General features: G+C 49.3%; 5 protein-coding genes; 3 read left to right on the forward strand and 2 right to left on the reverse strand.

Annotated features, from left to right (window-relative positions):
• Nucleotides 1-26: 26 nt before the first annotated feature.
• Nucleotides 27-1,063, forward strand: FFUJ_01119 (probable transcription initiation factor IIB; the record flags this gene model as incomplete). XM_023582283.1 has 2 exons in its annotated part: nucleotides 27-302; nucleotides 371-1,063. The coding sequence occupies 2 exons, from the start codon at nucleotides 27-29 to the stop codon at nucleotides 1,061-1,063; spliced, it is 969 nt and encodes a 322-aa protein (XP_023424421.1).
• Nucleotides 1,064-3,745: 2,682 nt separating this feature from the next.
• FFUJ_01118 (probable ASP3-1-L-asparaginase II) lies at nucleotides 3,746-5,059 on the forward strand (the record flags this gene model as incomplete). The annotated part of the gene is made up of 1 exon (XM_023582294.1): nucleotides 3,746-5,059. The coding sequence occupies one exon, from the start codon at nucleotides 3,746-3,748 to the stop codon at nucleotides 5,057-5,059; it is 1,314 nt and encodes a 437-aa protein (XP_023424422.1).
• A 1,946-nt stretch (nucleotides 5,060-7,005) lies between these two features.
• Nucleotides 7,006-11,437, forward strand: FFUJ_01117 (related to ATPases; the record flags this gene model as incomplete). XM_023582305.1 has 3 exons in its annotated part: nucleotides 7,006-7,401; nucleotides 7,454-10,935; nucleotides 10,987-11,437. 3 exons carry the CDS (start codon nucleotides 7,006-7,008, stop codon nucleotides 11,435-11,437), a joined length of 4,329 nt encoding a protein of 1,442 aa, XP_023424423.1.
• A 115-nt stretch (nucleotides 11,438-11,552) lies between these two features.
• FFUJ_01116 (uncharacterized protein) lies at nucleotides 11,553-12,959 on the reverse strand (the record flags this gene model as incomplete). XM_023582316.1 has 4 exons in its annotated part: nucleotides 11,553-12,413; nucleotides 12,463-12,535; nucleotides 12,592-12,748; nucleotides 12,797-12,959. The coding sequence occupies 4 exons, from the start codon at nucleotides 12,957-12,959 to the stop codon at nucleotides 11,553-11,555; spliced, it is 1,254 nt and encodes a 417-aa protein (XP_023424424.1).
• A 334-nt stretch (nucleotides 12,960-13,293) lies between these two features.
• On the reverse strand, nucleotides 13,294-15,205 carry FFUJ_01115 (related to aminotriazole resistance protein; the record flags this gene model as incomplete). XM_023582327.1 has 4 exons in its annotated part: nucleotides 13,294-14,417; nucleotides 14,464-14,554; nucleotides 14,601-14,864; nucleotides 14,918-15,205. The coding sequence occupies 4 exons, from the start codon at nucleotides 15,203-15,205 to the stop codon at nucleotides 13,294-13,296; spliced, it is 1,767 nt and encodes a 588-aa protein (XP_023424425.1).
• Between the last annotated feature and the right edge of the window lie 1,879 nt (nucleotides 15,206-17,084).

Genomic DNA, 17,084 nt, shown 5'->3' on the forward strand with positions numbered 1-17,084 from the left:
AACGGCAGAACGTGCCGCCTCGGATGATGGCCCCAAACGGCAGCGATGCGCCTGCTTTTGAGGAAGACCTCAGTAACATCCTAGTATGTCCTGAGTGCAACATCAGCCCGCCCCACCTAGTCGAGGAGTTCTCCAGCGGTGATACAGTATGCGAAGACTGTGGCATGGTAGTCGGCTCGCGAATCATTGATACGAGATCAGAATGGCGAACTTTTGCAAATGACGACCAGGGAGGCGACGACCCCAGCCGTGTTGGTGGACCGCAGGATGAGTTTGTCGAAGGCCAGCAACTCGCGACGACGGTAGCCTTTTCCGAAACCAAGGCACACAGGCTCTGTCCAGGACCCAAAACAACACGAACCAAGACAAGTCGCAGAAGGGCCTCATGCAAGCTTACAAGGAGATCGTTTCCTACTGCGAAGCTATCAACATGGGCACGAACGTTTCCAACGCTGCAAAGCACATCTTCAAGCTCGTGGATAAGCACAAGTTCCTCAAAGGAAAGCCCCAGGATGCCGTCATTGCAGGTTGCATCTTCATCGCGTGCCGGCAGAACAACGTGCCTCGAACCTTCCGTGAAATCTTCAATCTGACTAGCGTGAGCAAGAAGGAAGTCGGTCGAGTTTTCAAGCAACTTCAGAGCTTTCTGCAGAAGCTACAGGACCAAGACGGCGAAGCCACAGGCCTCAACACAGTCACCAACTATGAAAACACATCAGTGGGTGCCGAGGATCTATGCAGCCGTTATGTCTCTCAGCTTGGCTTCACGAAACAGACCAAAATCTCCAAGATCTCTCGCTCCTTGGCATTGCGGGCCAACAGTATTTCGGCGCTCGCAGGACGATCGCCTCTATCCGTTGCCGCAGCATGCATCTACATGGCGTGCCAGATCGTTGGAGAACCGCGCAGCTCACTACCTATAGCCAAGCAGGCAGGTGTCAGCGATGGCACAGTCAAGACTGCGTATAAACACTTGTACTCTGCCCGCGAGAAGCTCATTTCGGAGGAGTGGTTCGAGGGAGGTGCTAACATGGACAAGCTTACACCGGCTACTGCGGTATAGGGGCGCCCAGATGCTCTCAGGGCTCCATGTGCTATCATGGTCTAGAATGACGTTATTCCGGCATTAAAGGATGTTATAAAGAAATTGCCGCCTTGTATTTTTTCCCCTTATTATTTTCTAAAATAGCGAAGTCCCAGGGTGGACCGCAAGCAGCGTATTGAATTTACAGAAAGATTGAAACCAAGAAAGTCTGCAAAGAAGTCAGGATGTTCAGCCATGAAGCTTTAAAGTAATCTCTTAAGTAGTCTCAGTGTCTCAGTGAAACTCAAGACTTTTTTTATTCTCATTCTTGCAAATGCCTTGGCAGCTAGTTAGCATTGCCTCTTCTGAGTGCCGGCATGAGTTGTCGTCAGCTGTGAGAATAGATGGGGCGGGAATGCCGGGAAACCGCGGGAGGGACCTTGAATCCGCTGCCTGTCATTCTTCATCAAGGAAAAAGAAAAAAAAATTCTACTCTAGATCGTTCTTGGAAGGCTAGGATGTGCTACTAATGCAGACCCGCTGTTGATGTTTCTTCGACGGGGCAGATATGTCTCCTCTTCTCTACATGAGGAACAACATACCCGGCCGGGTTTATTGAACAGGAGTCAGGCCTGATTTTTGCCTGGGGGGGCCTGTTCGTTCTTTATGTATGATCTGAGGACCCTTTGATAGTAGTCTTGGCATTGTACGGGTTGATGATGATGCAGGCTGCAGGCTGTTTCCCTGTGTGTCACTACGTATGTACGTGCATATGGGTATGCAACAGCTGGAGCTGAAGAAAGCACCTGATGTCTCGCTGCCATTCCCGTGTGTATGTGTGACGTGAGGAATCAGCCCTTCAAAAAGGTTCTAGGTACGGTAGGTAGCTACCTATGAACAGACTCGGGTACATAGGTAGTTGATGAGGTGCGTGTCAGCAACATCATGTGAATTATAAGATGGTGTTGCGCCATCGTACTCGAGTGGTGTGAACCAAATACTTGGTCAAATCCGCAATTCCAGCAAAAAACAAAGCTGGTGCAAAGACCTGGGCCAGGAGCACCGAATTGAGAAGCGCAGCTAACTCAGAGAAAAAGACCGGATGGATCAAGATGATGCTGGCATGTACAATGCTAATGCGCCGCCGGAATAAAGTGGCATGTGTTGTAAGCCAGGCTAAGGCAGGATGCTGTATTGGTATGGATATGGATATGGATATGGGTGCATGTTTAGAATTGCCTCAGACGGCATGTCTAATGGGTCTACGGGGCATCGGATGAGGCGCCAGGTTAGGAAGCCCCACAGGTGGAAGAAGAATAGGTTGAGAACAAGAACCCTGCTGTTACTGTCCTGTACAGCATGTGCGGTGCATGTGTGTCTTGCATCTTGTGCAAAGTAACCTTGGCGTTGCAGTGTCGTGTCTGCTTTGGGCTGTGTTTGATAGGTAATAAAATGTGATGACCATGTTTTTATTCTTGGATTTTGACTCTCTTGACTCAGACAATACATGAAGAGACAACCTATAAGAAAAGAGATGCTGATGGTATATATCACCTACATTGTGCATGTCATGCCACGAGTCAACATAACGATTACCTATTCTTGTTTGCTACGCACGTCCACTCTAGTTGCATGCCCGCTTAGCTAAAGCCAACAACACAACACATCTGTCACGACGCAACGCAACGCAACGTTAATAAAACTATGAACCTAAACCTGCAAGCGTGGATGTAGACTGGATCGGATAGCCGTGGAGTCATCAAGAGGGTATTCATTAGTTATCGAACATCCTTGAGCACACCAAAGTGCCAGTGGCACCCTTGTCGGAGCCGAGTCGACCAGGCTGTCGTTGTCTTGGCTTGAGCAAAAAAGACAGAATTACTAGCTGCAGACAGGGTGATTCCCTTACCACGATACATACACCAGCGGATACTCAAGGTATTTTCATACATAAGCACCAAAGTATGACCTCGTAATAGGCAAGGCATCTACATATTTCCTGCAGCCATCGTCATTCTCTCGGCTGCTATTCAGCCATTCCCCCTACTGCACATCACATCCGTCCATCCACTACTGTATTTCATCACCACCACCAAATGCACGCACCCACTCACTACAACTCCCACTCACACTGATCCATCATATTCCGTCTGCTTTGCCTGCCCCCATGCTCATGCTCTTCTCCATAGCCGTTGTCTGCCCCATAACAGCATGGGACCCCCCCATCCGCTCCCCCATGTTTAGTGGAAGAGAACCCTGGGCTAATGGCGCAAAACGCAATCACCACTAGGGCCTTGCCGAGGGACGAGGTGCAAAGTTCATCAATTGTTTGCTGCTGCAGAACCCCCCAAAAAATGCGTGAAATGCAACCATGTCAGACCACGCCCGTACCCTGCTCAGTCAGTGTCCAGGGGTCGTTAGATAGACTGCGATTCGTCTGACGGGCCGATGCACCGTGCTCAGAAGCAGAAGCTCGAGGTTGGAGAAATTGACTAATAATTGTACTGTACTGTAAACAGACAATCCAATGCAAATGGGTTAAGTTAGCCATACGCGCAGTACTACAAGAATGGTACTTTCGCTGCTGGGTTCATAGTTTATCTAAATCTCCCTCTCTCACTTTCCTCAGAGGCTGGACCTTGGCTGGCGAGAAAGAAGGACAAGCGTCCTCCCGTATTGTACTCGATGTCTAAGCTAAAGACTCAAGAATCACAAATCATGATGCCCAGCTTTAAACGGCTTCACGGCCGCGCCTTGGTTGCTACTGCTCCGGTTTACTGCTCCGGACCAGCTGCTTCGTCGACCATCAAGATGACCCCTTCAACGGCTTCTTGGACAACTTACCTGTGGCGAATCATCCTGAGTGTGTTGGCCCCTTCAACGGCGCTGCTCCAGTTCGGTTCGTGGGCCGCTTCAGTCTTGGGTCCTCCTGTTCACGAGCTGTATCTTCAACCACACTTCTCCGCACTGCAAAAGGCGCCAATACAGACAGGCATTCCCTTTGAAATCTCAACTACCCCTGAGTTCAACTGCTTCAGTCCGAACCTTCCAAATATCACCATCTATGCGACAGGGGGCACCATCGCTGGATCTGCTAGTTCCGCTGACCAAACGACGGGATATCAATCAGCTGCGCTGAGTGTCCAATCCCTCATTGATGCGGTGCCACAGCTGTGCAATGTTGCCAACGTGAGAGGCGTCCAATTCGCCAACACAGACAGTATAGACATGAGTTCAGACATGTTACAGGCTTTGGCGGAGCAAATCCAGGCCGATCTCGACAATCCATCTACACAGGGCGCTGTTGTGACGCACGGAACCGACACTCTGGATGAGTCGGCTTTCTTCCTCGATCTCACGATCCAGAGCGATAAGCCCGTGGTTGTGACGGGTTCTATGCGTCCTGCAACGGCTATAAGCGCTGATGGACCCATGAATTTGCTGTCTTCAGTGACTTTGGCTGCTAATGAGAATGCCAGAGGCAGGGGAGTCATGATTGCCATTAACGACCGCATCGGATCTGCTCGCTTCACGACAAAGGTGAACGCCAACCACCTCGACGCTTTTCAAGCTCCTGATAGCGGCTTGTTGGGAACATTTGTCAATATCCAGCCAGTCTTCTTTTACCCGCCATCACGGCCCCTGGGCCACCACCATTTCAAATTACCGTCCCGACCTCCATCGGCAGCAGCACTGCCTCAAGTGGACATACTCTACGCTTACCAGGAGCTCAGTGTTGGCATGTTCAAGGCAGCTGTTGATCTCGGCGCACGAGGCATCGTCCTCGCAGGCCTTGGTGCTGGATTCTGGACTTCCAAGGGCACTGAGGAGATCCGACGCATAGTCCGTGAGACCAAGATCCCCGTGATAGTGAGCCGTCGACCAGAAGGCGGTTTCGTGGGACCCTGTCAGGCAGGAATCGGAGCTGGTTTCCTCAACCCCCAAAAAGCGAGGATCCAGCTCCAACTCGCGCTTGCGGCCAAGATGGACAACGACGCCATCCGAGCTCTTTTTGAGCACGCGGGAGTGCACTAAAGGGGCAAAAGATCAAAGGTTCAGACCACAACAGCATGATGATACATACATATTACCAACAGGACCGGTACCTTTTTAGAGGAACTTCCAAAAAGATCACGATCGAATAGGGAAACTCGATACAATTCGGAGGCTTACGCATGCATCAGAAAACGGTTTGGATCTTCAGGGCGCATTTTGTCCTTTTAGCGAATGTCAAAAAATTGGGTGTGGCTATCTGCTTTTTGTTTTGTTTTGTTTTGTTTTGTTTTGTTTTGTTTTGTTTTTGCAAAAGATCATTTTTCTTTTTTAATCTGGGAGGCATCTTGAATTGGAGTGGCAAAATGGTTAATACAACCAAACGATCATGGAGGGAGGCGGCTATCTGTTTTTTCGTTGTTCTGCATTGTTGTGCTTATAAAAGTTGATGCGAAGGGGGTGATAAAGCTGGTCCAGCAATCTGTTTTACAGGTGCTTGACATGCAGGAGTATAATTACGTTAATTGTATTCAACATATATACTCAAACTACGGAGTACATCTTAACGTGGTTCTCAAAGCAACTTATGAGCAAATGTCTAAAGCCAAGATACTCAAGTTGTGGATTTAATGATAATCCTTGCTGGTAGCTGCACAAGTGACAGCGGAAGAAGCAAAAAAAAAGACATAACCGAAACTGCACGAAAGCAGGCAATATACGGATAGAGGTCCAACAAGGGGGGGTCTGGAGAGGGAGCCAGGGCTCACTCGCTGCAACTGAAGATCCTTGGTGTGTGGTTTGACAGGGGGAGTTGGACATGGAGGGTCGTTAAAATCCCGAGTTGATGCCTCGGGGTTCAGGAAAGATCCGGAAGTATATCCATATCTACTCATTTCGCGAGATTGCATCATATAATTGTGATAAGTGAATGTCAAAAGAAAAATTGGGGGTTAGTGTTTCCCATGATGTACTGTATGGACTTTCCAGGACCGTGAAATGGTGGTAAAGATATAAATAGTAGCAATTTCTCAATCTGCCAAAAGAGCATGTGTAGTTGAGTTTAGATAACACAAAGTAATCATATAATGAATTATAAGAATGATAGAATCCTAATCCTAAGCTTGTTGGCGGATGATGGGATTGATACTGGCTGTGATGTTCGTCTTGGTGCGTATGTATTCCACAGGTGGTTTTATGATCCACTATGACGGCTGAGTCTGAGAGAGAACCTGGGATGTGCAGCTGACTGTACTTTGTAAATCGAAGAAGAAGATTTCAGTTCCAATTGCCTCATCAAACTGTCTAGAGCTTCCGAATCAATTTGTGCACTAAGCACTTGCTTCGGAACGCATGGGTGTAATTGCAAAAGTTTATCAGATCAACGTCGTCCTGAACTCTATCAAGGACTTCCCTCAGATTGAGACATAGAGGGGGAGCCTCCCGTTCGGCCTCAACGCTCCACGCGTACTCCCCATATTTTATCCCTTTACTTGTAAAGCTTGTCATAACATCGGTACACCCATCCAAATAGATCTCGAATCATGATAAACTAAACTCATATCTAATTTTCATATTCGTTTATTCCCGTTACAACGCGTCAGCCACCTCGTATAAGCTTATCCTTATTATTACCTAGCCGACTACTCCGTACCATCGGACAAAACAACCCTGCCACAGACACGCCACCACCGAATCAAGGCAGGCCAAAATTCCTATTCCAGATCGAGATTCAACCACCTTTTCATCCCTTCCATTCTCACTCATGATTTGATTTGCTCCGCCGTTCCTCTCTCCCCCGGGCAGAGACCATTACCCCATGGTTGAACAGTTGGGGTCAGGGCAGTACATACAGCAGCAACAACAACAGTCACTCGTTTCAAGTTAATCGACCCATCACGCTCAATTGATTCATTGCGACGTCACCGAACATCCCGCATGTCGGCCAGGATAACCTCAATACACTCGTTTTGCACCCTCGCCGAACCATTATGTTCCAAGATCGATCTGAGGCTGAGGTGCCATCAGGCACCGAATCTCCGAAAGCCAGTTCAAAGGTCAATGTTCGCCGTCGCAACAGTGGTGCCGGTCGCTCCGCGCCATTGGTCAATCGCATAAAGGATGTTGCTGCAGATGTATATCAGAAGACCGTTGTTGAGCTTATTCTGCGTCGCAAGCATGTTACTGTGTCGACTGATGGGCGACGTATACCTCTCCAACTCGAACACGAAGCCCCTTTGATCGATACTCGCCGCGGTCTCGCATATGTCTCGAACAGCATTCGAACGTCCAGATACACAGTATGGGACTTTATACCCAAGCAACTTTTCTTTCAGTTCTCTCGCGTTGGAAACTTTTATTTCCTTTGCGTTGGTATACCGCAGATGGTGTGTATGAGCGTAACCTTGAAGATGGATTTGTTGCTAACAGCCACACCAGATTCCAGGCCTTTCGACGACCGGATCCTACACCACTATTCTACCGCTCTTATTCTTTGTGATGTTGACGATTGTCAAAGAAGGTTACGACGACTATCGAAGGTATCGCCTGGATAAAATCGAGAACGCTGGCTTCGCGACTGTGCTTGGACGAGAAGATAAATACACGGGAAAGCTACGACCAGTTAATAAGTGGACAAAGCTTAACCCGTTTTTGACCCATTCGACCGCTGAGCCGCATCCCGTACCGGAGGAGGAATTCAATGGATTGCGCTGGGTTCCTGTGAGATGGAGCGAGATCAAGGTCGGAGATATCATCAGGCTTTGCCGAGACGAGCCTATTCCCGCAGACCTTGTTTTGCTACATAGTGACGGGGAGAACAAGTTGGCGTATATCGAAACTATGGCTCTTGATGGAGAGACCAATCTCAAGAGCAAGCAGGTCACGCCTGCTTTGGAAGGCTGTGATACGATCGAGGGGATTTCCAAGTGCAAGGCCGATTTCGTCGTTGAGAACCCAAATCCTGACCTCTACAACTTTGATGGTCGCGTGACAGTCAGCGAAAAGACTGTGCCCTTGACTTCAAATGAGGTTATTTATCGCGGAAGTGTTGTTCGCAACACCAACACAGCAATTGGGCTAGTAATCAACACTGGCGAGGACTGCAAGATTCGCATGAACGCCAACAAGCACCCAAAAGCCAAAAAGCCGGCCCTCGAGCGCGTTGTCAACAAAATCGTCGTTACCCTTGCCACTTATGTCGTGGTCTTATCTGTTGGGGTGTCTATGGGCTATGTCAAATGGCAAAAGAGCACAGAAAGGCATTCATGGTATTTGGAACAAGCAAAGGTACCTTTCTACCAGATCATCATTGCATTCATTATCATGTTCAATAATGTGGTACCCCTGTCGCTTTATATCAGCCTCGAAATCGTCAAAGTCGGTCAGTTGCTGATGCTGAACTCGGATATTGAAATGTATGATGAAGAGACAGATACCCCTGCCCGATGCAATACGAACACTATCCTCGAGAATCTGGGTCAGGTGGGATACGTCTTCTCAGACAAGACAGGAACCTTGACGGACAATATCATGAAATTTCGAAAGATTAGCGTTGCAGGAACTGTTTGGTTGCATGAGATGGACCTGGAACCAAAGGTCGATGAAGCGGAAGATTTTAAGCTCGATGAGGAGTCTGAGCCAAGTGAGCCTTCAGTCTACAAGACAGACCCCGTCACGGTCGTTATCAGAGAGGAACAGGCCGAGGCGTCAAATGAACCGTCCACACCACTAGTCCTCGCCTCGCCATCTCGACCCTCCATGTCACCTCGCCCTTCCATATCTCATCGCCCATCTATGGCACCCTCGAGACCTTCAATGGCACCATCGCGCAATTCGTTTGGGAGTCGTAGGTCTTCGTCCCAATGGCGTTCAACGGGACGACCAGATCATATTCAGCCCGACGTTACTACGAATGATCTTATTGAGTACCTACGTCTCCGTCCTAACTCGGGGTTTGCTAGAAAGGCGAAGCAGTACATTCTCGCCGTAGCTCTGTGCCATACCTGTTTGCCTGAATATAAGGAGAACGGAAAGCTAGAGTTTCAAGCAGCATCTCCCGACGAGCTAGCTCTCGTCAGGGCTGCTCAGGAACTCGGTTACCTTGTCATTAATCGAACGACGCAAACCATCACTCTTCAGGTCACTCAGCCTGACGGCCACGAGGAAGAGCTCAAGTACGAGGTGCTGGACGTGATTGAATTTACCAGCGCAAGGAAAAAGATGTCCGTCGTTGTGCGTTTCCCAGACGGTCGTGTGTCGGTCATCTGTAAAGGTGCCGACTCTGCTATCTTACCTCGTCTTAAGATGTCGCAGATTGCCAAGCAGAAAGCTAGTGAGGTTCGAAAGAGCGCCGAGCTGGAGCGTGAGATGCACCGACGCAGCGAGCAGCAAGAGCCGCGTAATAGTTTTGGTGGTAGGCCCAGTCTCACCATCCGACGAAACCCAGGCGTGTCGAGGGACCGGAGCACAAGCAGACGGCCCAATGTGGACAGAAGCAAGTCGTTCGAATTTGGCCGACTTTCTAGGCGCTCGGAGGATAAGCCCCGCCTGTCCATTGCGACTCGCGGTGTGTCAATCGACCTCCCTCGAGGCCAGTATTTGAACACTCCCGTTCATTACCAGCAACCAATTCCCGAACACCTGGCCTTCCTCGAGGATCCAGCCCTGCTTGACGACTCTGAGACATTTGCTAAGTGCTTTAAGCACCTGGATGACTTTGCCACTGAGGGCCTTCGTACGCTACTCTTTGCGCAAAAGTTTATCACGGAACAAGAGTATCAGGCCTGGAAAAAGATCTGGGATGAGGCCACGACTAGCCTCAGTGATCGTCAACAGCGCATCGAGGATGCCGGCGACATGATCGAGCAGTCGTTTGATCTTGTTGGTGCAACTGCCATTGAGGATAAGCTACAGAAGGGTGTCCCTGAGACAATTGAGAGGTTGCGAAAGGCCAATATCAAGGTTTGGATGCTTACAGGTGATAAGCGAGAGACCGCTATCAACATCGCTCACTCCGCCAGAATTTGCCGGCCCGGCTCAGATCTCTACATCCTCGACATTACCAAGGGAAGTCTTGATTCGCAGCTGGTTGCCCTTCAAGAGGATCTTTCAGCTGGCTCGGTCCATAGTGTGGTTGTTATTGATGGCCAAACGCTGGCGGCTGTTGAAAAATCGCCAGAGTTATCTGCCACATTCTTTACGGTGATGTTACAAGTCAACTCGGTCATTTGCTGCCGTGCCTCTCCAGCGCAGAAAGCACTACTGGTAAGCACCGTTCGGTCTCGCCTCAAGAAATACCATGGTAAGAAACGTCGAGGCCTAACCCTGGCCATCGGCGATGGTGCAAATGACTTGGCCATGATCTCAGCCAGCCACGTGGGCATTGGTATATCTGGAAAGGAAGGTCTTCAAGCAGCTCGCGTGGCAGACTATGCCATTGCTCAGTTCCGGTTCTTGCAGAGAATGCTGCTTGTCCATGGGCGATGGAATTACGTCCGTACCGCCAAGTTCATTCTTTATACCTTCTGGAAGGAAATGTTCTTTTACCTGCCAACAGCGCAGTATCAAAGATACACCGGCTATAGCGGCACGTCTCTGTATGAAGCTACCAGTCTGACCGTTTTCAACACACTTTTTACGAGTCTCTGCGTTATCTGTATGGGAATTTGGGAGCAGGATCTCAGCGCTGAGACACTGCTGGCCGTTCCCGAGCTTTATGTCTACGGACAGCGCAACCAGGGCCTCAACATCTGGAAGTTTGGTCGGTGGATGCTTCTTGGTGCCATTGAGGGGGTGATCTGTTGGTATGGTGTCTGGGCTGGCCATGGTTGGATCACGCCGGCAGCGCGCGACCAAGGCTTGTATGCCCTGGGGACGCTCGTATTTTCAGTTGGAGTTCTCTGGATCAACTGGAAACTTTTGTAAGTGACTACTACCTCGTCTGGGTACCATTTCGAGACTAACGAACTTAGCATTTTCGAAACCCATTACAAGTCTACCATTGTCATGGTATCTTTCTTTGTTACTACTATCGGCTGGTTCGCTTGGCTGTCTTTCCTCGACGCAGCCTATGCGGGTAGCCCGTCTGGACCATACGCAATTCGAAATAGTTTCACGGAACAATTCGGGGCCGACGCAGTATGGTGGGCAACATTGTTCATCGTACTAGGGCTCCTGGGTTTGTTCGAGATCGTGCTCAAATGCGTGAAGCGTCTTCTCCTCATTGCTGGACTTTGGGATTGGCCGCCCTGGGGAAAGAGTCGTCGCGGTGAGAATATCGAAGAATGGGACGTTGAGCTATGGCAGGAGTTAGAGCAGGATCCGGCATTACGAGAGCGCTTAAAGCGACTTGCTCGTGATGAACAGGTGGAAGAGGAGGATGAATTCGAGCACGGCATTGAGGAAGGGCTCCGGGGACGCTGAAGTGAGTGATTATGGTGTTTTGATACCCTATAGATCGGTACTATCTTGTCATTGGGATTGTGTTATTTATTGCATAGGCTTGGATATGAAACACGATATAGCAAGGAATCTTCTTTTACAAACGGTCAAATTGTTTGCCCAGCACCTCAACCTCTATCTCAACACCCGCCTCTGGCTGCTTTAGCCTCGTTACAAACTCCTCACCCAATGCTGCAGGTGTCAAAATGCCTCCGCGTTTATGAGCAGGGGTGACTCCTTGCAGGAGGACCAATGCCGCTTGCGTCAGTGCCACGCCTGTGAACACATACGGATCACCACCATAAGCGAACTTGACTTCAACTTTCGGAACAGGCTCAGCTCCTTTGCTATCTGCTATAGCTAGAGTGCGATACTTGAAATAGTGGCTTTTACGCGCCTCCTCAGACGGACCTGTTCCTGGCCGGAGCACCCGGGCGGCCAAGTAGCGTACGGGGGGTACTTTTGTGATTGCATTTGTGAGAAGGGAGAGGCTAGTTCGAAACATCAGTGCTGATACAGCATTGGAACATTTCATTCGTGATGAGAAGAAGAAATCCTCTCCGTAGCCTTCTGGGCTCAGGGAGCCTGATCCATGACCAGCGTATAAGCCCCAGCTTCGGCAAACGACAATCTCTTCTATCTGTGCATGGGTACTTTCCACCAAAACGCCCAGCTCATCAACAGTCTGGACGTCAAAGGCGTTGGGAGGCGGGAGAACCCCAGTTTTGGCCACTTGTTGTTCAGTCCTTGACACAGGAGATAGGCTAAAAGGGGCGATGTTGACGGGCTCGAGGCTACACAGTGAGCTGAGACTTCCGCCGCTGAAAGAACCGCGGACGTCTTCAAGACAGACCAGGACTTCACGAGTAGGAAGATAGAAGTGACGCTGAAGCTTTAGAGCGGCGAGATAGACGGATAGATCTGCGGGAACGGCAGCCCAACCTGCGGTCATGATAATCTAGCAGCGTCAGACAAATACGAGAAAGTAGACAGCTGAATTATCATACTCTTGAACCTGAATTACAGGCTATCGTGTCATACTGGGCGATAATATCTCGCATCCAGGCGGGCTCTCCGCTACTGTGTTGGTGTAAGTCGGAATGTGACCTACACGCTGTGAGATGGTGTATGCTTACCAATCCACATAATCGGTGCCGTTCTCAGCGCAGGCTCTGATCACAGCCGTTCCACAAGTGGTAGCATAAGGACCAATAGTATTTATAATCACACGGGATGTCTTGACGAGTTCGGAGATGGCTTCGTCGGAGGCGAGGTCAAGAGCGTACACAGTACCTATAGGCTCTTAATAAGCGGGATATAACACGAGGGCGTACAACAGACATTTTGGTTCTTCAAGCTGAAGTTCTCTGTGTAAGGCTTGGAGTTTACTCTTGCTGCGACCTGCGATGGCCCACGATACATTCCCTGGGAGGACCTGTGCCATGTATGATGCACACAGGCGGCCTGTGTAGCCCGTTGCACCTAGGAGGACAATGTCGATCATTATGTTGACGTTGACGTGGACTTTGGGGCTATCTAGGAAACGGGATATCAGGATACATAGATATACATACATGTCCCATCTCACTTGTAAGCTGAACTGTGTGTCCTTTGAACGGCTGTTCCGGCCAAAACGGCCCTACAAATCGGGCTGACTGATAGCCCGGCGGAGAGATACCAAGGCAAGGAATAGGATAACGGCGCAATAGAAGAACCGGTCCTGATATGCATATCGCCAAATCAGGAACAGATATAAATGTCGGATGTTTGTTTTTACTATGCTTGTTAGATATGCATAAGTACCTATTTTTGACTTGTCTTGTCACGTTGGAGTCTCGTCATCCTCGTCTCTCAACGTCTGTATCCTCCTGGTTAACCACACCCTCAGATCTTTCCGGGCGATCTGGAATCTTTCCTATGATTTCCATACTCCTAAAAGTGTACACAACGAGTGCGAGTGCAATGAAAAGGATGCCAAAGTTTGTCCAAGCTCCGGCGCGAAGACCGTTTAGAGACGGTGCATCCCATTCCTTAACTGGTCCTACATCTTGAACACTCACGCCTCTCTCTTTAGCCATAACAGATGACTGTATGGAAGTGGCAATAGCCAGTGAAATGGCGCGACCGATCATACCGGATGAGTTGATGAGTGCACCGCCAACAGCTTGATCCTCTCTGGGAAGAGAATGCGAAGTAAAGAGTGTGAGGCAAGGCCAAGCCGTGTCGGCTCCAACAACAGATAGGATCATAGCCCAGAACCCCCATGCGAAATATGATGTCGTCGGGGGGATTGGCACCGCGTACAAAACAGCAGCAATGCAAACAGCCACATGTCCGAACGCCAGGATAAAGAACGTCGGAACCCGTGAAAGGAAGTAGGCCGTGAAAAAAGCAACCACGAAGCCGCTTACACCAGTAGGGATGAATCGCAACATTGTCTGCAGTGGTGAGAGACCTTGGTAATCCTGGAAGTAGTACGTTGCGTAGATGAGATAGTTGTTGAATCCACCAAAGAAAAAGCCCATGATGATCATGACGGTTGTGAATCGCCAGTTGTTGAAGATTGACACTTTGACAAGTGGTGGTCGATTCGTCTTCTGCTCGAGATATCGCTGCCAAAAGAAGAACGCAACGATGACTCCAAACGACACAACGATGAGCACGGGGATCCAAGGTGCAGTCCAGCCAACAACGTTTCCCTCAGTCAAAGCAAACATGAGTGCAAGGAGTCCACACGTGATGAGAGTAGCGCCAATCCAGTCCACGGCCGCCGTCTTGGACCGGAGGTTGTTATGCTCGGGCCGGAGCTCCGGGGGCGGAGACGGGATGCAGAAGACACCGGCAACGGCGATCATGCCGGCCATGATGGCTAGGGCACCAAAGACCCATTTCCAACTGGCGAATTCCGCGATGAGACCGGAGACGAGATTACCGCAGACGCTACCGAGGGGGGCACCGGCAGCTGGCGTCGTTAGCAAACTCCAGACGAGTATTCAAGGAAAACACACCGTATGCACTGAAGGCGTAGTTCTTTGCCTTGCCCGGAGGAAACGTAGTCCCGAGGATACCAATCGCCGTGGGAACATTAGCAGCAGCACCCTGAACTTATTAGCTGAGTCCTGTGTCAGAGTAAGATGTAACTTACCAGCCCGTGAAGGCCACGGAATAGATCGAATGCAATCTCAGTAGGTATGAAAGCATTGACAACACAGCAGATAGTAACCCAAAAGGACCCCAGTATGAAAATCAGTCTCTTGCCGTAGATATCTGCGATCCGGCCCCAGAGTAACAAGAAGCAGCCAAATGTCAAGACGTAAGACGATACTACCCATTGAAGTCTCGTATCAGGAACATCGAGGGCCCGACCAATCTGAGGAAGGATGATAACGACACTTTGGCTAGCAAGAGTCTGTCATTGTTAGTGTGTGTGAGTTTGATACCTATTTGTTATAGTAGACTCACGTTGAGAAAAGAAGCTCCTGTGACAGTGCAGACGAGAGCTATACAACGCGCCTTGGATAATCTCAACTCATCCTTCGAATCTACCGATTCTGCATCACCGCTCCCGTCATCGTTGGAAGAAACATTCTCTTGAGGCCGATTGTCGGAGCTAAGAGGGTGACAAGACTTTTCGTTATCAATCACATCTCCAGGGACAATCTTTTCCTGCCCTGGGGAGGTTAGAGCAGTATTTTGGGGAGCAGAGTCGATGACAAAGTCTGGTCTCTTCTCACTGGAATGGTCAGCCATTATCTCAACTCTTTTTGCTCACTCGAAGGAGCAAGAATGAAGAACGAGAGAGAGAGTCTCAAAAGTCATCACCTCGGAAACAATGGGGAAATGCCCAGGGTAATATATAATTCATTGACCCAAACCCTTGAGAGCCAAGCCTAAACCCCCAATGGATGATTTGAGGGATGACAGAAAACTTGGGGCTTTGATTCTGAGTGATAAAAATACTTGTGCATGGTCAGTATATTTTGGGATGCCTTTGGCAAGCTCTTTGGCTGGGTTATTTTCGCCGCCTCGGTCCAAATGGCCTCGAGGCTCCGTATCAATCAGTCAGTTGACTGGGGTAGACTGTGGGGGATGGGGTCTAGCCGAATGGCGAATTCCTTTTCATTTGACGAGGATAATATTATTCCCGGAACTGCAACACTTGGTTACATTGACAGGCAAACAAGCTTCAGTAGAAAGCAACTCTACTCTCTACCAAGGTGATCATCCCTACAACAACCTTATCTCAGTGACATGATGGGCTACCTACACGATGGAAAAGACGCTGCTCTATTCCCTTCTTTGCAAGAAGAACCACTATGATAACTAAAGGTATTCTCTCATGGTAGATCTTGTTCGCATCTTCAACCCCACTCCCGTCATCCCCAACTCACATGCCGGGTTCCGCTGCCGGGGGAAAGCCATCCAGCACCAACAGCACAATCTAGTCCATCTATTGCCTAATTCTAGAGCAAGAGGTTATCTATCCCGTCATTCTCTCCCTCCCTTTCTCCTCTTTTGTTCATAGCTCCCCGCATAAGTCGGTGACTAATCATCTCTATAGCCGAGTTTCACGGTCAACAGATTTGGTAGTCAGCCAGTCATACACACGAAGCGACCAGCTTTTTTCTCCTCATGCAGTCTTGCCTGTGCTGCTGTCTACGTGGTACACATTGGATGTCAGCATCTTTACTTACAAGTCAGGCCGGAGCCTGTCTCCTGTTTGGGGGTGCCTGCATAAGGAAGATTTACATCCCCCAACAGGCCTCGCTACAATCAACACCCTCAGCCTACACAATATGCACGTATCCATCCAATCACTCATGTACTCAACTACTGCCTCTCCAATAGGTTTTCTCATTTTCGTAGATATCATTGGATCAAAGCCCGTTTAAGGGAGCTTCTCAATCTCATGCCTGACCAAACCAATTCATTCGATTCCTTTCCGTTGCCTTCTCCCATGCACGCCTTGCCTTTTCCCTTTCCTCATCGCCCTACGGTTCAAGTCAAGAAAGAATACATTGTTAAACGAACACGCGTTCAACCCCGTCTCCCAAAAGTTTGTTTGTTGTCGTAAATAAGAAACCAGCCGTTGCAGTTGAGAACCTCCCCCGACAAACAACCCAAAAAATACCATCAAAGCAAGCAAATCCTGATCCAGGGAAAGAAAATGACACGCACGCAATCTCTTTGTTTGGCTCCAGGCGTTTCACATCAAGAAATACCAGGTAGAGTGAGAATGACAGTGAGGGATAGAGTGAATGAGAAAAAAAGACCATGGCGAAACGCCTTGCCCTTCCATTCCGTACCGTCCCGTTCCGTTTCCTTTGATTTGTTTTGCCACATGCCACCCTGATCTTTTCTGAAGGCGATTCTCGAGAAAAAGAAAAAAAGAAACAATCGTACACGTACACGTAGACACATTTGAGGTGTGAGACTGAATATTCGTCCGGCTTCATGAAAGCCATATGCATCATGCTGATTATAACCCCCCCGACTCCTTGATCATAGTTCACCTCTCGTCCCCTCTCATCCCCTAAGATAATCCGTAAGACATTACGTCGGCTACCGACAAGCCAGTCGTCACGCATCGGCCTCGTCTGCCGCTACGCTCCTGTTGGGCATCTAATCT

Source organism: Fusarium fujikuroi, chromosome FFUJ_chr01 (genome assembly GCF_900079805.1).
Source record: "Fusarium fujikuroi IMI 58289 draft genome, chromosome FFUJ_chr01".
In the NCBI taxonomy this organism is placed as follows: domain Eukaryota; kingdom Fungi; phylum Ascomycota; class Sordariomycetes; order Hypocreales; family Nectriaceae; genus Fusarium; species Fusarium fujikuroi.